General features: G+C 43.1%; 1 protein-coding gene across 1 annotated transcript in view; it reads right to left on the reverse strand.

Moving 5' to 3' along the window:
- Positions 1-3,147: 3,147 nt before the first annotated feature.
- KIAA1217 overlaps positions 3,148-14,770 on the reverse strand; it is a 263,391-nt gene continuing 251,768 nt past the window's right edge. Inside the window, exon 19 of the mRNA XM_081345576.1 lies at positions 3,148-3,780. Coding sequence (XP_081201702.1) covers positions 3,775-3,780 — 6 coding nt within the window. The 3' untranslated portion in view covers positions 3,148-3,774. The remainder of the gene's footprint in view (positions 3,781-14,770) is intronic.

Here is a 14,770-nt window from a genome sequence, read left to right on the forward strand (position 1 = left end):
AAAAAAATATTGCAACATGTTTGAAGTTTGCAAAAGAGCACCTGGATGCTCCACAGCACTACTGGCAAAATATACTGTGGACAGATGAAACCAAAATTGAGTTGTGTGGGAAAAACACACAACACTATGTGTGGAGAAAAAAAGGCACAGCACACCAACATCAAAACCTCATCCCCACTGTAAAACATGGTGGAGGGAGCCTCATGGTTTGGGGCTGCTTTGCTGCCTCAGGGCCTGGACGGATTGTTGTCATTGATGGGAAAATGAATTCCAGAGTTTATCAGGACATTTTGCAGGAAAACGTACAACCATCTGTCCGCCAACTGAAGCTCCGCAGAGGATGGGTGATGCAACAGGACAATGACCCAAAGCATACAAGTAATTCAACAAAACAGTGGCTTCAACAGAACAGAATACGCCTTCTGGAGTGGCCCAGAGTCCTGACCTCAACCCGATTGAAATGCTGTGGCATGACCTTAAGAGAGCGATTCACACCAGACATCCCAAGAATATTGCTACACTGAAACAGTTTTGTGAAGAGGAGTGGTCCAAAATTACTCCAGATCGTTGTGCAGGTCTGATCTGCAACTATAGGAAACGTTTGGTTGAGGTTATTGCTGCCAAAGGAGGGTCAACCAGTTATTAAGTCCAAAGGTTCACATACTTTTTCCACCCTGCACTGTGAATGTTTCCATCTTATGTTCAATTAAAACATGACAACAGCTAATGTTTGTGTAGTATTATTTTAAGCAGACTGTTTTTCTATTGTTGTGACTTACATGACGTTTAGAGCGTATTTTATGGCCAATTCATGCAAAACTCCACGTAATCCCAAAGGGTTCTTCACATACTTTTTCTTGCAACTGTAAATCAGCATTCCTGTTAACTGACAAGGGGCCCGTTTCCCAGGCTTCAATCATTTCCCTGGTTATCTTTGTACTTCCATGGCCAACAATCTTAGTAGCTGTGAAATTAAATGTGTGTCCTTGTTCATTGCAATGTGAGGCTACTAATGAATTCGGGTCTCATCATCTGACAACTCGCTTTTGTTCTTGCAATCTGATGGTTAGCTTTTCCCCCATCTGTCCTATATAGTTTCAGGGGCCATCCATGCAGGGGATCATGTAAATTACACTAGAAGTATCTCCCACCTCCAAGTGATCCTTACAATGCATAATTTGTCCTCCTATGGTAGCCTCTGGGCAGTGTGCTATTATTGTCCACTTGCAGATTTTGGAAGCCGCGTTTTGCTTCTAAAACGTATGGCAGGGTGTACCATATAATTGGTCTTTTACCTTCTCTGTTCTAGTTCTCTCAGGAAGTTTCTGCAATGGCTCCTGATATCTTTATTACAGGTCAAATAAAATATTCAGAATGAACATCCCTTTGAATTATCCTGATATCATCAGGATGGATAGGAAAGAACAGGAAGGATGCTGGATAAAAATAAAAAAATAATAATTTAATTTTTAATTTTTAAAATTTAAAATTAAAAGTCACAATATTCCATTTGGAAATGTTGAATTCAGATTTGTTTCATATACAAAATTTACAAAATCTGTCAAAACGTGATACACACACACATGGCATTTGCTCTTACAGAAAATATTGAGTGCAGTAGGATGTATGCAAAGCAGCCTGTTTATCAGGCCATTATTATGCTAAATCTGTGTCACTGTTTATATATACAGTAGCTTCAGGTAGCTTTAGACATCAAGGAAAAGCAATGTTTATACAGGAGGATTGATGGTAATACACAGTTTTGCAAATATGAGCATGTTACAAGTGTAATCTTTTGAGTCATAAATTGGACAGATACAGATGTGAGTAAAATGTTCACTTAAGATAAAGGTTTGAACTTCAAGATAAAACATTTCCACTTAGAAAAGGAAATAGTTACAGAAAATAATAAAGATTAAAAGAATTTAAATTGATATAGAAAATAATTATATTTTACATTCAATCTTTAGCTTGTAGTATTTTTTCTAATTATCAAATGAACAGCCAGAAATTAATCACATGCATTCTAGAAAAACATCTTTAACAGAGATTCCTCCATTTTTAAATCCTTAAAGGTAAAGGTAAAGGTAAAGGTTCCCCCGCACGCACATGCGTGCTAGTCGTTTCCGACTCTAGGGGGCGGTGCTCATCTCCGTTTCAAAGCCGAAGAGCCAGCGCTTGTCCGAGGACGTCTCCGTGGTCATGTGGCCGGCATGACTAGATGCCAAAGGCACACGGAACGCTGTTACCTTCCCACCGTAGTGGTCCCTATTTTTCTACTTGCATTTTTACGTACTTTTGAACTGCTAGGATGGCAGAAGCTGGGACGAGTAACAGGCGCTCACTCTGCTACGCGGCACTCGGGATTCGACCCGCCAAACTGCCGACCTTCCGATCGACAAGTTCAGCGTCCTAACCCACTGAGCCACCGCGTCCCTTCTTTAAATCCTTATCAAATATTTAATAGTAATTCTTTATCCTGGTCTTCAAAACCCTCCATACTCCTTTTTGCTTTGTTATATGTCTTTGAGCATGCCTTCTTTTTACCAGCTCCACTGATCATCTGTCCAGAGTGGCTGTTTTCTCACAAAACTAGCTTTATTATTTAGTGTTGAACAGATTTGTTTGAATCTCTCTTCAATAATCTGTCTTAGGTTCTTGGAATTTTCCTCAAAACTAATCTCTTCTGGTTCTAAATGCTTTGGAATAAACTATTATTTCAATAACCTACTGTAAAGAAGCCTAGTACATATAAATGCATTTTCCCTAGTTTGTGTTTCCTTTTGTGTTTCCTTTTGTATTTCCTTTGTCAAAATACAGATCATTACCTCTATAGGGGGGGAAAAACTTTTTTGTAGAAGCCATGCCAACTAGTTGCATCATATGTTGAATCCTGTCAACTGCCCCAACTTGGTTAGTTAGAGAAGACAGACTCTCGAATCCATTGTTAGCAAAAATACAATTTACTAAAGCCAAGTGGTTACAGAAGAAGCAAAGATGGGTCTGGGATTTTCACGCCCAAAGCATATGGTTAATTTTTCCCTTGTTCCCACCTTCCCCCCCCCCCGTTATCTTTCCAGTGTCCGATTAATTAATAATTAATTAATTATTAATTAATTAATTAATAATTTTATTTGTATACCGCCCTTCTCCCGAGGGACTCAGGGCAGTGAACAGGGCAAACATATAAAAATACAAAGGTACAAAAGTTAAAAAAGAATTAAACACAATGCCCAAACTAAAACAATAAATAGATATATTAAAAACAACAATAAAATCCCAACCCATCCCCCATCAGGCCAGGCCGGCTTGTTCGAATAAGTGAGTCTTCAGATCGCGTCGGAAGGAGCGAAGGTCAGGCGCCATCCGGAGCTCGACCGGCAACCGATTCCATAAATCCGGGGCGCCCACAGAGAAGGACCTCCCCCTGGGGGCCACCAGACGACATTCTCTGACCGGTGGCACCCTGAGGAGGCCCTCTCTGTCAGAACGCACAGGGCGGAGGGAAGTTGATGCCGGCACTAACTGATTAGGTGCTAACAAATTGTTTGGGTAACAGTCTTCGTGGGTTGGATGGTTCTGCATTCTATAATGTGACTGAAACAGCTGGTGGTTCTCATGGGACAGCATAGTGCCTAGTTTCAATTCTTCTCAGGCAATCCCCCCTTTTTCATCCCCCTTTATCCTTCCCCTGCTGAGTATGGCAGGCTGGTAGCAAGCAATGCATGGTGTAGTAGAATGGTGGTCCTGACATTCTGTCCCTCCTGAAAATGTCTAGCCCTAAAGGAAAGAAAAAAAGTAAGGATTAGTCAGTAGACTTATTTAAGTTTGTTAGGGTATTTGTTGTGAAATTGGCGGGTGAGGCAAGTTGAGCTCACATGGTGACCATCAATCCACTCTGTCTGAAGGGCAAAAAATCCTTCACTATTCTCGCTGCTTCATGAATCAGAAACAGGACAATTGGACAGACTACCTTGCAGTGGCCGTGTTTGCTTTCAGCAACTCGCAGCATACCTCCACGAAGATGACACCTTTCCTGGCCAATGTTGGGTATCATCCTTGGTTTTTTCCCCTCACGCAGCTTGACTCATCAGTTCCTGCAGCTAATGACTATCTTGCCAAGTTACAGGCTGTCTATCAGTTGGTGCGATGGCAACTGGATAAAGCCAAGGCGGATTATAAAATAGTTGCTGATCAGTCTCAGCATGATATGCCAGCTTTGCCTGTGAGAGATCAGGTATGGCTGTCAACCAGGCACCTTCTATCAGACTGTCCTGTCAAGAAATTGGATCGCTGGTACCTAGGCCCTTTCCCCATCGAAGCTGTCATTAACCCGTTTGCCTATCGCCTGACTTTGCCACGCTTGCTAAAGGTACATCCAGTCTTCCACTGGTCCCTCGTTTCAGAACAACCGGCCTGTCTGCTCCGCTGACCAGAACATCCCCCACCTGAACCACATGATGGAGATGGCTCTTTTGAGTATGAGGTCACCATCCAAGACTCACGTTGGCTGAAAGGCCAGTTCCAGTTTCTGATTGAGTGGAAGGACTATGTAGTTTACATGGGAGGATGCGGCCATTGTGCGTGCTCTTGCTATAGTGCAGGCATTCCACAATTAATTCTCTTCATGGTCACAGACAGATTCGTCTGACCCGGGGAAAGGGTCCTGCAGTGAGAGATAGTGTTGTGATCCATTGGCTGCCAGCAGAGCTAGCAACAGAGTCAGATGAGGAGGAGAGGGAGGGGGAGACTGGATCAACTTTGGAGCCTTTGGAAGGTTCTGATGAGGAAGCAGAATCAGAGGCCGATGCAGAACCGGGTCCATCTGTCTGTGCCCAGGTGGAGAGGCAGCTGTCTTCGGGGTCTGAACTGAGTGAGGGGGAGGAACAGAAGGGGCCTGTCCCAGATGCGCACATGCGCAGAGAGAAGAGGAGAGCAACAGAAGGCAATAAGCCGGCTCTCAGGGAAAAGAAGACGTAGATTCTAAACAGTCCCTCCCTGCTGGGAAATAAATAGTAGAAGTTTGGGAGTGGCCTGTTGTTGCAGACAACCGTTTGTTTTCCTGGGTACATCAAGCAAGCTGGATTTCTTTGCTAGAATCAGGTTTGTTGGGACTACTTGCTCTGTATTTGAGGTGCTGAGTCTCTGTTGTGTATGCCACCATAACACCAGGTGGCATTGGTCAGGCAACCTGATTGGTCAACCTGTCCGGCGGGAAATATAGGACACCGGGTTGGGTGTCACCTGGCTGGCGGGAACACGGAGCAACCGGGTTGGCTGACTTCAGGGGCATCAGTTACATATAAGGGGCACCAGGGGTGGGGGCATCCAGTTCCAGCATGTAATCAATAAAGGCATTACGTATTATGCTGTCTCCTCATTGTCTCCACGCAGTCGCCCACACTACAACAGTCTCCCTGCTGGGAAGTAATAGGTAGTGAATTTGCTCATCCAGTGTGAACAGGGACTGTTTCTGCTTGGATTAATCCTTGAAAAGCTTTCTATATGGAGTTCTCAAGTGAACAGACTGTTCCTGCCCTGTGTCAGAATGGGAAAAGACTTTCCTTTGTGACTACTACTTTTTGGTTTTGTCTATCCAATGTGAACAAAGATTGTTCTTGTCCTGTTTTAATAAAAGGGGTTTGTTTTACTTGTGAGTAAGCAGTTTCTCATTACTTGTGAAAGCTGAGTTAGAACATATGTTTGTTGGTTTGTTTATTTGTGGAAATTTATATGGCCACCCAACTCATTCAGTACTCAGGGTGGCTTATAAAGATAAAAACTCAGTATAAAAACAATTAACAAGCAATAACTCCTCCCCCATTCTCCTGGTGACAACAATCAATTAAATAAGCCACTATATGGACTCCATTCCATTCTTGGGTCCCCAGACTTATTGGCAACACCAGATCTTTAGGGCCTTATGAAAAAAATGTCAAAGTAGGGTTAACCTTATCGCTATAGGGATGATGTTCCATAGAAGGGAGCCACCATGGAGAAGGCCCTTCTTTTTTTGTCCTGTTAGATGGACCTTCTCAGCAATGGGGACCCATAGCATTCCCTGCTTCCCACTTTAGTGGTTTGGGTGGATGTGACGGGAAAAGTTGGTCTTTCAAATAACCATGTAGACTTTAAAGGTAACAACCAGCACCCTGAGTTGGACCTAGAAGGAAATCAGCAGCTAATGCAGCTCTCACAGGAAAGGTGACACCTGTGCACATCTAGGCCTGCACAAAACCATGCGGATCGCTGAATTTTGAACCAATTAAAGCTTCTGGATAATTCTCAAGGGCAGCCCCATGTACAATATGTTGCAATAGTTAACGATGGAAGGTGACTAGGGCATGAGTGACTGTAAGCAAGCAATTTTGTCTCGGGAAAGGGCTTCAATGGCACATAATCTGCAGTTGCGCTCAGGATCTCCTGGCCACAATTGCCACCTGCTCCTCAAGCAGGAGTCTAAGAAAACTCTGTGGACTAGGAATTTTGCAGGAGTCTAAGAAAATTTTGGGGCAGTGCCACCCATCCAAGATCACCCATCCAATGTTAATGTTGCTAATTATTCAAATAATGAAACACAAAAGAAATAATGCAAAATTTAAAATATTTTCTTTAAGAATCATATTTTTAAAATGCAAGGTAAAATGAATAATCTTCTTTATATTCCTGAGCCTCCATCAAAAGGTTATCCTCAGTTAATGTATCCTAGCCCTTTATTGACGTCAGCACAATTTGAAATGGCCTACTGAAAGGAAATACATGTGCCTTCAGGTTACTAATAGATTTTTTTTTAATTTGCAATTGTTTGTCATGGCTTTCTAATAGCTAGTCATTTGAAAGAAATAATAAATATTCTTTTATGGTGGTGATGGAGACAATTTTTGTGTGAAAACCCATGTTCTTACAAGTGTAATAATCCTTGTAAATCTGAGTAGATGAGATCATTTCTGAAGATGCTGGGAGGGAGGGGCTTCCTGGTATCTCCTTTGATGTCAACCAATACCCACCTCCATCTTTTTTTAAAAGTGTCTTTAATACTGAAACCTGCCCACTTGAGTCACCTTTGGACCCAGACTTGGAGGTTTCTGTCCCTTTGGCTAGTTCCTGTCTGCCTAGTAGAGAAAGTAGGTAAGTATGGATGGATGTTTGTGTGCATATGTGAAAGAGCAAATATATACATGGTAATCAGTAAATTTTACTATTATTTTAAATTCAACTTGTCTCCATGTATTCTAAAGAACCATTTGTGCCTCAGTGTTCAGCTGAAAGTTATTTCAATGTGGCTGTTTTCCAGGGCTGTGTGTGAACATAAGCCAAACCTGAGAGCACACATGTAACATTTTTAATGGTGTCAGTAATGGGATACATGGATTAGAACTTTGAATGTATTTGAGTGATCAGTAATGCCTTTCTGGAAATTTGGGGATGCTCAGCAAAAGGGTGCTTTGCACTTCCTGCCTTCTAGGCGACAACTCCACTGGAGAACCTGAGTGGTCAACCCCGTCCTCGACGTAATCACAATCAGCAGGCTGTGGAACGGGTAACAACGAAAAAGCGTTTATTCTCACTGCAGAACGAGGAAAAAGTCAGCGTTGGAAGTAACATGCTCCCAACGCTCTTTTATGGCTGCTTTACAGAATGGCCCCACCCCTCCCAGCACAGGCCAACATCTGGCCATGCGCACATAAACACCCCTCCCCTTTGCTCTGTCCGTGCGTGCTCCCGCGACTGTGCTCCCCAGTGTGCCACCCTCCATGAGGTAAGTATTCCAGGTGACCCCCGCACAACCCCACTGTGAGACCACCCCTCCCCAACCGGCTGACCCCCCCCTCACCCGTAGCCAGACCCAGCAAAGCACCTGCAACCCTGGTCCGTGTGTCCATGACCACCAATCCATCTGAGCTCGACTCGCAACCGCCCAGAGCCAAGGAAGCCAGCAAAGCCAGAATGCATCCAGATACCGGCCCTTCCGGCGCGGCACCCACCACCAACGGGCAGGCAACAGCGCAGCCCAGCTTGTCCTTCTGGGTGCCTGCACGGCCTGCCGAAGAACCCATCCATGCGGGCCTCTCCAACGTCAAGCGGCCCAGCCTGTTCCTCCGAGCGCCTGCGGGGCCTTCTGAAAGGTCCATCCGCGCAAGCACGCCCGGGAGCTGTTTGGCGGCTGGCGTTCGGAGCTGCTGTAATTTGGCGGCCTCTGGTGGTTTGTCCGCTTTCGTCTGGGATGCTGGACCGTGGGGTGAGCTAACATGGCTGCTGGGCAGAGCATCGGGGTGGTCTGGTGTTGTGGGGCCACCGCTCGTGGCCGGGCACCCCTTGTAGTGTCGGGCCCACGGGGCTCGACACTGAGGAGGGGGAAATGGGTTTGATATATTGTGAAGTGATAGAGAAAGAAATTGGGACTGCCTATTGGTGATTTGCAGGAGAAAATGAAGTCAGTGTATTGAGGGAGAGATGTTAAGGTAGAATTTCGGAAGCTGTACAAATTAAGAGGAGGAATGAAATGGAAATATGTACCTGGAGTGTTTGCAGTAGTACTGAGAGTTGGGCTGACCCAAAGGGATCAGCTCCTCAGGCAGTCGTGATTGGAGAACTCCTCTTTAAAAGGCGACTTGGAGCAACTCAAAAATAATCACCATTTTTTGCAGGCTGATTACCGGCTGCAAAAGAGCCAAATGGTGGAACTAAAAGAGATCTTGGCTCAATTGAAGGATAATGTAGGAAGGGAAGAGGAATGGCAACAAAAGCATGCTGTGCAAAAATTAAAAATCTTGTGCAGACCTATACTAGGAATAAGCACCTAGTATTCTCTTGTGGAGAATGTAGTAAAGTAGGGGAACTGTGCAGACAAATAAAGCAACAATCTTGCCTGTTTAATAGGCCAGATCTTGATGAAACTCCAGACTTTCTTTTTTATAGGAAGGAGCCTTTTGAGGAATTATGCAATAAGGTTCCTCAGGCTTTAACAACAGTAGTGGAAACCCAAGCAAGGCATAAAAATGCCCACAACCAGCAATGGGAAGAGTGGGGAAAAAACTATTATTCATATTCCTTTAACAGGAAGCGAGCAGAAATGGATTGTTATCGATCTAAGGGCCCTAAGCCCTGATCCCACCTCAAATGGACCTAAAGGCTACATCAACTCAGATTCCAATACTTTTCTGACCAAGAACCTGTTAGAAATGTTGGAGAGGAAACTAAATAATGTGATGGAGCTGCAAGTAATAAAAGAATGCTGGGAAAGGAGAGGAGAAGACAACAAGAATAGGAATTTGTGGAGCAGCCAGGAGCAGAAAGTGGAGAAGATGAGCATGTTCAAATGTGGCTAAAGGTGAGAAATTTGGAAGAACACATGAACATGGGGTGGGGCTTCTACTATGAGTTTGAAGGAGTGGGTGGAGCAGTTAGAAATAAATCATCAAGGAAAGTATTGGTCAGAGGAGGAAAATGGAGGGAAGATGAAGAAAAAACGTTAATTGAAACATTTAACAGAAGCCTTAAAGAAGGATTCAGTCTTAGCTGTAAAGAGGGAAGAGGAAACCAAGTATCAGATTCTGAAAAAATTGTAATCTCAGACTTCGGCTTAGTCAATTTCTAAGGCTGCTCCACTGCTGTGGTAAATAAATACATAGGTCTTGATTGGAGGTATGAGGGGGTGAATTAAAGATTCTAAAGACATAAGGAATTCTGATTTATCCACAATGATCCTAAGCAAGCTCTGATAGATACTGGAGCTGAAACTTTATTAAACACTTTCCTTTGGGTAAGCAAATCTCCTTTGCAGTACTATCTGCCTTACAGACCTCTGACTTTGTTCCAGAGGCTAACTGAACCCATCATGGCTAATAATAATAATAATAATAATAATAATAATAATAATAATAATAATAATAATAATAATAATAATAATAATAATAATAATAATAATAATAATAATAATAATAATTTGGAAGGGACCTTGGAGGTCATCTAGTCCAACCCCCTGCTCAGGCAGGAAACCTTATACCATTTCAGGCAAATGGCTGTCCAGTCTCTTCTTAAAAACCTCCAGTGTTGGAGCATTCACCACCTCTGGAGGCAGGTTGTTCCACTGGTTAATTATTCTAACTGTCAGGAAGTTTCTCCTTAGTTCTAGGTTGGACTCTGACTTTGTTCCAGAGGCTAACTGAACCCATCATGGCCAGTATGGGACACATATTAGTGCACAGGTCGAGATCACCAGGTCCCTTGCAACCCCGCCCCACCAAACAATACTCCAAACCAAAGGTTGTTGAAACAGGGATCACAGAAAATATCTGCAACTTAGAGAAGGAAGATATTTTAAATGAATCAGTAAATCTTTTTAATAGCCCCATCTGGCCCATTCTGAAATCAGATGGGAGAATTTACAGTCTAGAGAATTTATCCATACCTGATCTGCTTTCTGCCTCCATTCTTGAATAAAAGCATGAATTTTGGCTTTGGGTTTGGCTTACCTAAAATTTCATGCCCCAGACAAAGAAATCTGGTTTACTGGTGCAAGGACAGGTCCCAAAATATCTCCTGCGTAGTTGTTTCTACCAGAGATTTAAATTTAGGGGCTTGTCAAATTCTTACTGCATACAAGTGGCAGAACTACAGATTTCTTGATAGGCACATGCCTTAGTAGAGGTAACTTAATTAAAGGAAAAGAAACAGATTATTTTGGACTTACATAAAATGACCCATGAAGGAGCAGTGAAAACCTTGACAAATGAAAGTCAAATTGTAATGTGGCTCAATCAGCAGATCCTGGTTCAGAGGAGGAGGAGTTGGAATGGGGAGGGCATGATCCCTATCCAATGGGGGAGGGCATGATCCCCTCCAAACAAGTGGAGAATTCAGGGCCTGAGGACGGGGTAGCCCCAGGGCCGGCTGGTAGTGGGGAGGGGGCAGCCAACCAACCAAAGGAGAGCTGCCTGCAGAAATGCAGCAGTTGCAGAGAGCCAGCAAAGATGACAGGCTCCAGACTACCTCTGATGAGGAACAGCTGCCTCCCCCATCCAATCTGGGGTGAGGAGAGCAGAGCAGAGGGAGACACAAAGGAAGTCAGTGAGACTGTGTCAACCATCCAAACAGTGAACTCAAAATCAAGGAATCTTTAAGGCTTTGAAGTGTCATAAAAGATAAACTTTTTCTCAGAACTGAAGAAGCAAAACCAGCTCTGCTTTTCCCACACAAAAATTTGCCTAGTTAACAATAGCTTCCCTTAACCCCCACCTGTTATTCACATTGCCCAATCATATATGTTTGGTTTGTTATGAGAACAATCCACTTCTCTGTCAGTCACCTGCGTTACTGACCTTGGCATTCTTGTAGGCTCTCAGGATCCGTGGACGGCTTCTTTGAATCCAATTTTCTCCCTACACTTTCTAACCCTCTTTCCTGTATCTGTGGAAAGTTGACAGATTGCTTATGAGGAAGTAGCCCTACCCATCCTCATAAGTAACAGCTGGGGAAGAGTGATTTAATCAGACGCTGGGAAAAATTATATTTATCAGAAACACCTACTTGTTTTGATGTGGGTCTTCTTGGCTTTCATAGATTGTTCCTTGAACTTTGGATTGTTTTTGGATTCTGAACCTCAGACTTTGCTTATGGACTTTGAACTTGGCTCTTGGCAGTGATTTTTTTGTAAAAGAAAAAGGTGCTGGAACTCACACATGTCATACAACCCGCCTTGGCTACCCTACAAGGTTCCATCCCAAAAAAGGTGCCGGAACTCCGTTCTGAGCGTTCTATGAGAAAAAAAGCCCTGGCTCTTGGACTTCAGACTCTTGGGTTGTGCATTGATTGTTGGAACTCTGGACTTGTGGTATTGTTACTTCCTTCTTTGCCTCATGGGTCACTTAGGACTTAGTTTATGGAGCCGGGGAATTCAGACAGGGAAAACTGAGGATTGGGGTGGAGCTTCGCCAGCATCATTGGTGGGTCATTTGACACTGAGATAAGTGAGCAATAAACAGGCCCTATTTAATCTCTGCCTTGCCAGTGTAACTTGGATCAGAACAGGCAAAGGGATCAGCAGCTGCTAATCACCTGGAATGTCAATTCAAAACAGGAACTACTCCAAGTTGCAATTCCCATTATATAGATTGGTACATGGGACACAATTTTCTGGTTGCATGGAAGGCTTTTTTGAATGGGTGGAGATCTCCTCCATGTGCAATAAAACTGCAGATACTACTGCAAGGTTATTGCTCCCACAGGTCCTTTGTCTCTGGGGCCTGCCATTCCACATTTCAACAAATAGGGGCACAACTTTTGTTAATCAGCTCTTTGAAGCCTTTATCCCGCAGTTGGAAAATTAAACACAAACTGCACATGGCACACAGGGCCCAGAAACCCATCTCAAAGCTATCCTCCCCCTCTCCCCCGCTGCCCTTACCTTGGTTCTTCTGACCATCTCTCTGTGCTGCTTATCCCAGCATATAAGCCTCTGTTACTTAAAGAGAAACCAGCGGTGAAGCAGGTGAGGGTTTGGGCAGAGGGAACTATAGAAATACCGTATTTTCCGGCCTATAAGACGACTGGGCATATAAGACGACCCCCTACATTTCCTGTTAAATTATAGGGTTTGGGCTATACTCGCCGTATAAGACTACCCCTCTTACAATGCACACCAAATAAAAATTAAAAAACATCAGATTTGATTTTAATATGGTAATTTTAATTCAAATGCTTATGACATGCAGGTGCTTAGTAGGAAAACTGTCACTTATAAATATAAGGCTGTTTGTTATCAAACATGTAAACATAAAACAGTGCAAGTGGATTAAACTATAATAATAATAATAATAATAATAATAATAATAATAATAATAATAATAATAATAATAATAATAATAATAATAAGTAGTTGGAGGGGACCTTGGAGGTCATCTAGTCCAACCCCCTGCTAAGGCAGGAAACCCTATACCATTTTGGACAAATGGCTGTCCAGTCTCTTCTTAAAAACTTCCAGTGTTGGAGCATTCACCACTTCTGGAGGCAGGTTGTTCCACTGGTTAACTGTTCTAACTGTCAGGAAGTTTCTCCTTAGTTCTAGGTTGCTTCTCTCCTTTTTCACTTTTCCTAATTCACTCTAAAGCTTTCCCTGCGCAGAGCCTTAAGTAACACAAGCTGCCTGCAATTAGTGCAGGTTCGCATCCCACCAGGCTCAAGGTTGACTCAGCTTTCCATCCTTCCAAGGTAGGTAAAATGAGGACCCAGATTGTTGGGGGCAATAAGCTGACTTTGTAATAATGCTGCTTGGGGGTGTGTGAAAGCCCTAATAAACAGGCATATACACAGAATGAAGGCTATTGCTAAGCACATTGATTTGTGCTTTAAATTGTAAGCCACCCTGAGTCTTCGGAGAAGGGCAGGATATAAATGGGATTTTTTTTAAAAAAAAGACCAAATGGGAGATCCGCTCCAGGTTTTCCAGCCAGCCCGCCCAGTTCCTGAGTCAAATGTGTCCTTAGAGCTAAGCCGCTGCTCTGGCTGCTGCCTTCCCCACCTGCCTTTCAAGTTGGGATATACTACAGCTGCTCTTCAACTTTAGAAGAAAAGACGCCCAGACCCCAGCCTGTAAAAAATCACAGACTGCAGCTTCTTCTCCAATTGGTCCCGCTTTCCCTGTGCAGACTAAATGGGAGATCCGCTCCAGGTTTTCCAGCCAGCCCTGTCCCTAAATTTTCAGCACCCGGTGTATAAGACGACCCCTGACTTTTGAGAAGATTTTCATGGGTTAAAAAGTAGTCTTATATGCCGGAAACTACGGTATTACAAGATTGCTTTGAGTGTTCGGATTGGGGCCTGTTTAAAGAAACTGCAACAGATAACCAACATATTAATTTAGAAGAGTATGCCACCACTATGTCTACATATATTCAGAAGTGCATTGAGGATGTCCTTAAAAACTTTGTGGTGTGGGTTAATGAAAAACCATGAATGATACATAAGCTTTGCAAGATATTGAAAACACAGAATGTGGCTTTTAAATCTGGTGATATGCTGGTGCTTAGAATAGCTAGAACCAATTTGAAAAGCATCATAAAGCAGTAAAGCAAGCCCATTGTCAGAAAGTTTAGAACTTTATTCAGGACCTTTATGAACACCAGGAATATGTGGCAAGGCATCTAAGCCATTACAGACTAAGGTGATTCCATTGTGTTCTAAGGGCAACACGGACTTCTTAAATGAGCTGAACACATTTTTTGGAAGATTCAAGGCATCAAATAGGACTCCTGCAAGGAACGCTGTGCCCCATCTTGATCAGCAAATGCTTAGATTTGATGTTACCTCTGTCTGGAGGACATTGTGGAAAGTTAACATTCTGAAGGCAGCAGGCCTGGATAAAATCCCCAGGCATGTTCCTAGGGAATGTGCAGATAAATTGGCTTATGTTCTTACAGATATTTTCAACCTTTCATTGCAGCAGGCAATTTTAAGAATGCTATTATTTTGCCAGTGCCAAAAAACTCTTCAATTAAAAGGGCTTAATGATTATCATTTGGTTGTATTTATGTCCATCATTATGAAATGTTTTGAAAGTCTGATAAAGGACTTTATTGTATTCAGCCTCCCTCCAGCATTTGACTCACTTCAGTTTGCTTACCATCCAAATCACTCCACAAAGGATAGTATTTCCTCTGTTCTCCATCTGAGCTTGGCACACTTAGGGGAAAGAAATACTCATGTACAAATGCAGTTTGTTGGTTTGTTCAGCATTTTGATCATTCCTCAGTAGGCAAACTGGATTTTTTAG

Source organism: Vipera berus, assembly GCF_964194415.1.
Source record: "Vipera berus genome assembly, chromosome: Z".
Taxonomy (NCBI): domain Eukaryota; kingdom Metazoa; phylum Chordata; class Lepidosauria; order Squamata; family Viperidae; genus Vipera; species Vipera berus.